Below are 10,160 nucleotides of genomic sequence, written 5' to 3' on the forward strand. Positions count from 1 at the left end.
CCCTGTTTTTACATTCTCTTGTTTTCCGCATGTCATTCGTGCTTCATTTCATTGAACTCATTGTATGTGCGATTCTAGTTATCTTCTTGATGCCCTGGACATCGTGTGGGTCCCAGTTCGATCGCGTGCCTTGATTACCCCCCCCCCCCCCCCCCCCCTGGTGGGATTTTCCTGGTATGTGTATATAAGTGCGGGTTCAGTTTTGTTCAAATAAAAGTTGGAAGCTCAGCGCTCTGTACTATCTTCTCCTTTTTCTTCCTGTGTTGTGTTCGCGCTGCTGATACATATATGGATACATATAAAAAAATGGCGCCTTTGGAAAAAAAAAAGAGTTTACCTTCCCGAAGGGGTGTGCATGGAGGAGGAGGAAGAGGAAGAAAATGTTATTAAAGTAGTAGAGCTTTGGGTGGGGTCCTTATTCCAGGGCTCCACTAGCTTGAGCTGCCTTGCGGACCTGTTGAATGAGGGCTCGTTGCTCCTCCAGGGAAAAACCACTGGCTCTGAGGCCCTAAGTAAACCAGCCCCTCTGACTGATCAAGAAACTCATTCACGTTGTATGCAGCTAAACTGCACACACTGCCGTTACAAAAATGAAAAAAGCCCCCCAAAAATTTACTTCCTTGAAACGAACACCCGCAACGAACTTCAAAAACCTGACTCATCCCGTTGGAACTCGAATGTGTTTAGTTTTGTACCTTGCATTTGCGCAGATGCTCCGTCAACTTTTTTTGGTGCGTGTCCAACGCTTTCTTTCCTCCTCTTTTTTTTTTCACCAATAAACGCTAAAGCTCTACAATTAATTTAGGTATGCTTCCGCGACATCTAATTCCGCATATTTGCAGCATCCGTCATGTGAAACTTCTGCTCAGATCTGCGCCACCAAACAAGAGAAAACGCACTGGTGTGTTCAGTTCGGCGGCTAATGTGCGCGTTTATGCCGTAACCATTGTGCAGTGGTCACTTGTGAGGGCGAATGCGGCTAGCCGTGTCCTAAACAAAACAGGACAAGCCACCGGGGCAGTTGCATACTTCATCTTTCAAGAGGCAGCCGCGAGCGATCGCGAATGCGCGCGCTGGCTCGCGATGGGGCACAGGGCAGCAGGGGAGGGGTCCACCTGGCTGAGTGCCCTGTTGCCCCAGCGCATTCAATGGCCCGAAGATGAGGACGACGAGGAAGGCGGTCCACCGCGGGCTAGCCGCCCCGGATCGCTAGGGCCCTGGGAGAGAGGGCCGTCGGAGCCGCCGGCCGCCATGCCGTACACAAACGAGCAGATCATCCTATTCTTCTACCCCAACACCATTGGCTCCAGAAAAGTAAGCATTCATCTCGGTACGCAGCGCACAAATCGTGCGACCCGATGGTGTGGACGTGACTCTTGAGTGCCATGCTCTGGCTTGCAACTCTCGACTTCCCGGCCTTTCCAGAGACGCTAACATTACCGCGAGCAGTGTGGAGTTAATTGACGGAGCTGCTTAACGTTTTGAGTTGGCGGCTTTATCACCTTTTGTGCTGCTCTGCTCGTATGATCTTAAGATATTAATCACGAAGTCACAAACGAAAGCAACAAGCTGCCAGCGCCTCCACTAGCGCGCTGACCGCCCTGCGGATCCGCAGCTTCGTAAGACGCAGTGACTTAGCTACTGTGAGGTGTGCACGTAATGCAGACTTCCATTCCAAATATAAGCGGTCATGTTTTTCTGGCAGTGCGTTACAAACTTAGGACCATAATCGCTAGAGCGGTCTGCCCATGCTTTTGAACCCGACTTCAGCATCACAAAAAGTCTGTGCACTACCCCAGCAGATTTGTTAATATTGTTTAGGAAAAGCAACAGCGCGCGGTTTTACCCGGTGTATGTGAATTTCTCTTCCTACGCATACTTATGCAGATGTTACTGGTCTTGTACACGAGAGGAATTAGCTTCATGCCTCGAGTCATGGACGTTCTGCACGGAGAGCAGATGGAGCCCTGGTTCTTGGACATGAGTCCGCTCGGAGAGCTGCCCGTACTCAAGCATGGCGACAGTATCTTCACGGACGTTGACCAGATGATGCTCTATATCGACCAGATATGTCCTTCCACAGGTAACTTGTCCCTCTGCATATGCACTAGCATTTCGTGCGAATAAACTAAACTGCTCTACGTCAAATTTCCTCTTCGCTCAGATACTTCATTAATAGTCATCGGGCAAGTGGTCTTCAATTAGTCATTTTTTGGATAGATGCTTCTGTGCTGAATGCCCCGAGGTGCTTTCCTCGCATTTCCCAGTAAGTGGAGAGTGTTTGTGTGCGTGGTGTGCACTCATTCGTCAGCGAATAAAAAACGACGCTGCGTAACGCGTGGCCTAGCATAAATTAGGCGTCGCGTGATAGTTCGCCGCTGAACTTTTCAATGACTCGTTTAATGATGGAGGTGCGCGGTGCACATGTTAATCGTTCGCTTCTCACTACCTCCCCATAGCTGCTCGCTTGTAGTTGTAGTTAATAAGTGTGGTCGTAATAAGGAGCGAAATATTGCAAGGCAATAGACGGCAGTATACCACTGAATCATTCTGGTACAGAAGACAAACCCAGCCGCTATTTGCGCTCGTGCAGAGAATGATGATATTCACCTTCTTGCACCAGACTTCTCAAAATATCAAGCCGACAATGTGTAAGTTGTTCAACCAGAACAAATATTCTGGGGTATGCCTGATCTGCACAATGGCTTCTACTTTCACGTCAGCGCACTCAATCTGCCGGCTTTTCTTGTATCTAACGCGAACGTCTGAAGGGCGCTCTTAGCAAAAACTACGAGTGGCGTAAAAGCTGCACCTCCAAAAAGAATGCCTGGGTCGTGCGAGAAAAGGTGGTGGAGACTTTCTGCAGGTAGCGTTGGGTAGCGTTGAGAGACAGTAAGAGAACCGAATGGGTTAGGAAACAAACGCGAGTTAATGATGACCTGGCTGAAATCAAGAAGAGAAAGGGCTGGACGCGTAGTGTGCAGAACAGATAACCGATGGTGCGTTAAGGTAGCGGAATGGATTCCAAGAGAAGGTAAAGGTAGCCAGGGGAGGCAGGGAGCCAGACGGGTAGATAAGATAGGAAATCTGCGGAGACGGGGTGGTCGTAGCTGGCGCAGGACAGGGTTAATCGGAAGGATATGGGAGAGGCCTTTGTCCTGCAGTGGACATAGATGGTCTGATGATGACTGATAGAAAGTCAAGCAAATATCATTTTCTCAATTAGGTACTCCACTAAGCGATCACAAGCGTTGCTTGTGAATTACTAGCGGTATGATATGGGTGAAGCATGATGTTGGGCTAATCGCTTCATAGATTCAGGAATTATAAAATTGCGCGGAGAAGACAGGACGAGAAGAGTCACGAAGACGCACACACAAGAGCAGGCGCAGTGTGTGCATCTTTGTGTCTCTTCTCGTCCCGTCTTCTCCACGCAGTTTTATAAGTGCTGCGCTTTGGTGCTTCTCTGATAGATATTCCCCTGCAGAGGTAAAGGGACAGAGATGATCCCGGTCAAAAAGTACCAGTTGGAACTGGCCAAAACAGTTGGAACCAAGTGGAACCAGTCGGATTCCAATTGGTTACAGCTGCGTTTTTGCCAGTTCCAAATAGTCTTTCTCGACTGCGGAGGAATCTTTCGCGCATGACAAGCGTTGTCGAGAGCAGATGTGACGTAGAGCACACGGCCTGCGAGCCGTTTACCGCGCTACTGCTAGCTAGGGACAAATTCATGAAGTGTGCCGTCCTCTCTTGTTTGTACTACTACAGATCCCATAGGAAAATTGTTCCCCGACAAAGGAACCGAACTAGGCAACATGGTGGAGAGCCTCGTCAGGGACCTTTCAAGAATCAACATTCCGCTCATCGTGTACGGCACTCTGTTTCACCCCGAAATGGCCGTATCGTCCGGCATGACCGACGACGAGCAGAAGAAGAAGGCTAGTGAGTAATCATCGCAGAAACATGTTGCCTGGAATAACAATAATAGTAATAATGATTTAGATTATTGGGAGTAAGAGTGCTAGGGAATTAAGGCCCCAATTCAGAAAAGGTAGAGAGGTTGGGCTGTTGGGTTTGTCTGTGCTGCTTACGCAGGGGGAGGGTGTGGAGAACAGCAAATATAAAGACGGAGGCCGGTGTGTGGTGATGATGCAGGGTCTACGCCAATGAAGACTTGTTAATCTCTACGGTGCTCATCGCGGGCGTGTGTGTGTGAGAGAGAGGTGGCGCGTCGACCAAATCGTTTCTGCGAGGAGGGTGCACGGTGAAAGGAGAAACAGTGCACGAAAGTGCGTCGGGGAACGGAGGGGAAGCAGGGAAACGCTGAGTGCGTGACGCTAGTGCGGCATTATCATCGTGTGCCTAATGCACTGCGGCGCACTAGAGTCGACCCTCCCGTCTATCCTACTCTGTGCGCAGGATGCTGTTGTCACATAGCACCATCACACGTGGATGCCAAGCACTGCAAGCCTCACGTACAAAGTGAGATTATAGTACGTAGTTCTCGATGAGCCCGTATTTTGTTCGGCTCCATCCATGGCTTTAAGGGCTAATGCTAGTAATGCCAGTCGTGTTATATTCATGGGATTTGTGGTTCCTTAATCTCTCGGTCTATGATCATCCGCTGCGCCATGCTCGGCACTGCTGCTGTGCGCGTGGTCACCAACAATGCCCACATGTTTAACTCAGCCTCAAGGTTCCATAGTCATAAGACGAAAACGGGACATTCGGCCCACTCAGCGGCGCCACATTAAACAGCTTCGAGGAAAGCATCGCTTCTCTTTCTCCTGTCCATTCGATAGCGCGAAAAATCCATGCCGCCGCTGTGGCGTTGTTTCGGCGTCAGCATAATTAAGGGTATTGAAGCAATGACTCGGCGACGACAGATCCCTGCTTGGGTCCGTATGCCGAGCGCTGTAGCAGGCGTGACATGATGCAACTAGTACAAAATTCTGGTCAATCCAAGCGTACATCTAACGATCAGCTTGCGGTTTCATATTTTAGCTTCGGAAAATGGCGCGTTTACTCTACTCGCAACGAAATAAACGAAGTCAAGACGCTCCTCAGCTCGAGCGGCGGAGTGCAGAAAGCTCCTCAGTCGACGAGGGATCTTGAGAACAGAAACACGACAGCACAAGCACTTCCAGTGTATTGTCCTACGGCCGCAGTTGATTTTTGCGCAGTATCTGGAGGAATTAAATAGCTGTTTTTCTTCTGTAAATTTTCTCCCACATACCCCGCATCGCAAGTGAGGGGCAGCAGAGAAAGTGGGGAGGGGGGGAGCGAGAGCAAAGCATAAATGTGAGCGCACCGTGGCTTCCCCGCGTTCGGCGCGCGCAGCGTTGGTGAAGCAGGGCAAGGCGCAGATCATCGAGCTGATGGAACGTAACCCGGACTACGTGAGCTCGTACGTGGAGAAGCAGCGCGCGTACGACACCTTCCTGGGCCTCGCCCAGTCCGAGAACGCCGTCAGCAAGGAGCTCGAGGAGGTCGAGAAGGTCATGGACAGCATGGAAGAGCTGCTCAACACAAGGAAGATCTCGGGCACCACCACCCCAGGTACGTCAGCGCCGACAGCGGCTGTGACGAAGCGCTCCGCTGCCGCGCGGGCGCACAGCAACTGGCATGAATACGGGACAGCTAACACCGCAGCAGAAAGCTCTAGGTCTACATGAGGAAATTAAATGCGAAAGAAGAAAAACGCCTCGCCCTAGCCGAGCCCTGCGTGGTGGTGCCGAACAGAAGCAAAAATAACGTCGCATTCGAACATCCAAAACTGATCTTGCAGTATGTTCACATGTATATGAGCGATGCAGAGAGGCCAAAGAGATGGCCTACATCTAAACCAGAAATGTAGAAAAGTGCGCATAACCTTTCGATGACTATCCTTTCACTCAAAATTGTAAGAAGCTACTAGCCTGGGTTCTAATTTTCAGACAAATGCGCAAACTGCGAACTTAGGGCCACCTTGGACCACATACTATGGGAATGTCCTCATGCTCCCCGGGAGGGACGAGGTATAAACACAAAAGATCAGTGGGAGACCTTGCTACTGAGCTCCGACCCGGCGACTCAGTTACAACTCGTCCGACTGGCCGAAGCCGCCGCCGAGAGTCAAGACCTTTCGGCCGTCGTGCCAAGTCCGATGCATCAGGCAGGCAGACTAAGCACTGAGTGGATCGCATGCAGGCACCCCACCACCACCGCTGGTCGTGCGTGGCTAGTTTTGACAACAGGAAAAAAATATATATATTACTGTGAGCTATTTTTCTTTCGCGAGCAAGACTTCCACGGTTTCCTATCGTGCTAAAATTTTGGAACATTTCGCAGACAAAGTTTTGTGGTACATGGCCAGAAAAAAACTTTGCACGCCAGCCCCAACGTCTGCAGAAAACTGGAAACCAACATGAACTGATGCCAGTCGCCAGCAAAAGACTCTAGCAGCCAAACACCCTCAATATTCCAGACAGCCATGATGAACTTTTATGCACTGACAGGTTGCATGTGTATAAGAGGGCTTTGAAAATATGCAATGGTGAAGCAATGAAGCATAACGATGAGGTCTATGCACTGGCATCACGTAATTGTGTCAAAGAAGTCCACAAGACAGGCTTCAAATCTTACTTTAGCCACTATTTTAGATATGTTAATGACACAGGTTACATCGTTATAACACGATCATCTCTGAATGTGCGTTTTACCAAATGTAAACTGATGGCAAAGGAAGCACAATGCATTAATAAGCATATTACATTATCACACCTAAAATTTTTCTTACAAGCAATTTCTCGTGAACTGCACGGGCTATTTAAAAATCAAACAAAAATTAGGCATTCACAACAGCCATTTATTATAACGTGATTCTGTGCAACGTCAGCATTACATCATGGCTTCCAAGATTTGGAACTTGATTAAAGGTGGCCTTAGAGGCAAGTTCTAAGTATTCTTGAATTCAAATACGAAACATTAAAAAGGAAATTATATGCTGATCATTCCCAATCTATTTGTAAATATGAACGTTTGCACACTGCTAACATATCTACAGTTCAATTCAATTACCTCAATCCATTAAGGCAATGTCATGGTAATCTTTCATTATTCAACGATGTAGTTTTCAGACATACAAACAGCTGTTATACTCGCTCTCAAGTGACCTGTGGCTTATAAGCTACGGGCAACAAAGCAGAAGTCAACATGGTGCCAGTGAGAGCCACACCAGTGACTTCTACCTGTTGCATGTGGTACCATATCGATCGAGCTATGCAATGGCTTCCACTCACTTTCCCTTCACGAGTACATAAGTGCACAAACATGTAATCCACCCTGAAGAGAGTGAGTTAACAACCAAAACGGTGAACATAAAATATCCTATAAGGATGCAGGAATTATGGCAGACATGATCGAAGTTGGATGCTTGGAAATGCTTGCTGTTCCATGTAATCCTAACTATGGCACCAAGACTTCTAGATCTGATACCGTCCCGATATTATATGCTAAACAGAATAACAAAGGCTCATTAAGTCAACGAAATAGACCAGCATTCAACAGTAGAGGGCACTAAATTATTCATTTAGTATATTAATTCGCAGAGGAGTTTGATTTGGGCTTATTGGTCCATTATATCAAGAATGTAGATAACCAAGACATTTGAAGGACAGTCTTCTGGAAAGCTTTGTCACATTTTAAATTTTTTCCATTTTTGAAGCGAAAGCGTCACTACGCTAGGTAAAGCCACAGTCACCGTGTCTGGAGATTTCACCTTCATTTGACCTTCAGATAAATCAAAGGAAAGGAAAGGTGCATAACTGGCTCCCTGGGTCAGTGGGCACCTTAATCGCGCTTTAAGCTACGAAACCGATGAAGAGCGGGAGCTTTGAAAGCAAAGGAAAGGCGCATAACTGGCCCCCTGGGACAGTGGACACCTCAGTCGTGCTTTAAGCTATGTGGCTGTAGAGACAGGTGTGCGCTGCATGCGTTGGCATTGACAACGTTGTGGCAGAAACACGGCACTGAAGCCATAGGCCGTCGGCGTTCATGTTTTAGACTCCAATGATTTTAAGGAAAGAAAGTGCGCATAACTGGCTCCCTGGGTCAGTGGACGCCTGAATCATGCTTTGAGGTATGTGGGATGGCGAGAGAGAGATCTGGGCTGCATGCATTAGTGCTGACAATGTTGTAGCAGAAACGTGGCACTGCAGCAATACGCCGCAGCGTTCATTGTATGCGCAAACTCTCGCGACCAGCCATTAACTGCCACCCGCCAGGATGGGCGCGCTGCCTATCCAGTGTCCGGAACGCACTCAATTCAACATTACAGACGCCAAGCCGCATACAGTTGTCCGATATGCCTTAGCTTTCGCTCTCTAACCACGTTCAGCAGTAGTTAAACTACAGCTAATTTTTTTTTTCCGGGTGGTGGGGCATTCAATAACTGAACCTTCAGACAACTGCTGCATTTCTTTCACTACTTTTAGTCGAAATTAATGACAGTTTACAAACCATCATGTTATCTTTGGTTGCCAGCCATATGTCATTCATGGGTCTCTTTTTCTTGCTCATTTCTCACGACTACAGTACAGGTTGCATACCGCTTTGCTGTTTAATCAAACAGTACACATTTCTATGCCCATCATTTAATTATTCTATGATAGTGAATCAGTCTAGGCCTGTTTATTTCGGTTGCAATGACCATACATCATTTTGAAAAAAAAATAAGTAGATCATTTGCATATTAATCTTTTTCTGATTTTTTTTTTTATACTGAACAGATATTTGGTTCAATACGTGAAGGCATTTTTTCTTCAAAACCATATTCGGTTCATATTCTAAAATTTTAATATCTGCACATCCCTAGCGAAAAGTGATGAAAGAGTGCTGTTAGTAGAAGCACCACTGCAGGGGCATGGCCTGCCGTTCGATATACTGAACAAGCAGCGAAATTTGAATTACATATAGTGCCAGACTTTCCTATTCTTTTATATAGGTTTTTCAAGAGGAGAAGCAATGTGTTCGATATAACCAATAATTCAAAATATCCGGGTTAAATATATCAGAGTTCAACTGTAACTTCATATTTTTTCCCAAACACTTGCGTGGGCACCTTGTTGCATGCCTTTTCTTGGCTACAAAGTGTAGACTTCAAGTGCCTTTCCGTATTTAACCCTTTATAAGGCGCAAACTGTGTGCATGCCTCACATGCATACAAACGGAAAAATTGAGCTCAGCTCTATTAATTAAATCACACCACTTTCAATACATTTTGACAATTGTCAATACATTTTGACGCCTTCTTAAAAAGTCCTCAAATGTGGCATTTATCCTAACCTCAGTCTTTTAGACATACAAGAAACCATGCATTATAACTGAAAATCGCTTTAATGTGTATTATGAGGCAGTTGACTGAACGTAGAGGCTAAAAAGCTCAACAATTTTTCAAAATTTATTTTTTCTACCTGAGACAACAGCACGGATGCCCATTAGCAAAAGATGAAAACACGCTGAATGGTTTGTTTGATAGTTTAGTATTCAGCATGCAAAAATATGGTACCTACATGCAGCGTTGTGCATGTGTCAGCCTTTGAAGCAAATGGGACCACGTGTGTCCCATTGTCCTAAACGGGTTAAGCTGGCTAGCTTTTGGAAGTAAAATCAGTTGGTAGCGCCCATCTCTCTCTTACGTGTCCTTCATTTGCCTTTTTTTGCGCTATTTTACATTTTTGTTACTATTTTAAACAAGAATTCCACTCAGCAGCGGCTGCAGCTCATTTTTTATTTATGCTTTTGAGTGAGACTTTACTTACTGAAGCAACGCAACGGGCTGTGAAGCCCCAATGTGGTGGATGGCTCTGAATTAATTTCCTTTGCCAGAGGTTCTTTCGTTCAACTCACCAACATCTCCCTCCTCTCCTTGCACACAGATGCAACTCAGACCTGGCTGTTCTCAATCTACGTGTCAGCGGCCGACATCTACCTCATGGTACTGCTCCATGCAGTCTACAAGGCAGGCCTGTGGGACCGCTACTTTGAGAAGACACAGAAGAAGCACAAAAACCTGACGAGATACTTCAAAAGGATGCGGCACGACCCCCTCATCAGCAAGGCACTCCCAGGGCTCATCAAGTAGAATATCTCCGACACCTCCACTGCCATGAGAACAAAAT

The 10,160-nt window shown here is 46.9% G+C and overlaps 1 protein-coding gene across 1 annotated transcript in view; it reads left to right on the forward strand.

The window, feature by feature from the left end:
- Positions 1–1,251: 1,251 nt before the first annotated feature.
- The window catches only part of Gdap1 (ganglioside induced differentiation associated protein 1), a 59,693-nt gene continuing 50,784 nt past the window's right edge, over positions 1,252–10,160 (forward strand). Inside the window, exons 1-5 of the mRNA XM_089580497.1 lie at positions 1,252–1,314; positions 1,888–2,083; positions 3,769–3,942; positions 5,341–5,559; positions 9,918–10,119. Of these exons, the coding sequence (XP_089436623.1) occupies positions 1,252–1,314; positions 1,888–2,083; positions 3,769–3,942; positions 5,341–5,559; positions 9,918–10,119 (854 nt within the window). The remainder of the gene's footprint in view (positions 1,315–1,887; positions 2,084–3,768; positions 3,943–5,340; positions 5,560–9,917; positions 10,120–10,160) is intronic.

This window comes from Amblyomma mixtum, chromosome 3 (assembly GCF_055824585.1).
Source record: "Amblyomma mixtum isolate Tamu chromosome 3, ASM5582458v1, whole genome shotgun sequence".
Taxonomy (NCBI): Eukaryota; Metazoa; Arthropoda; class Arachnida; order Ixodida; family Ixodidae; genus Amblyomma; species Amblyomma mixtum.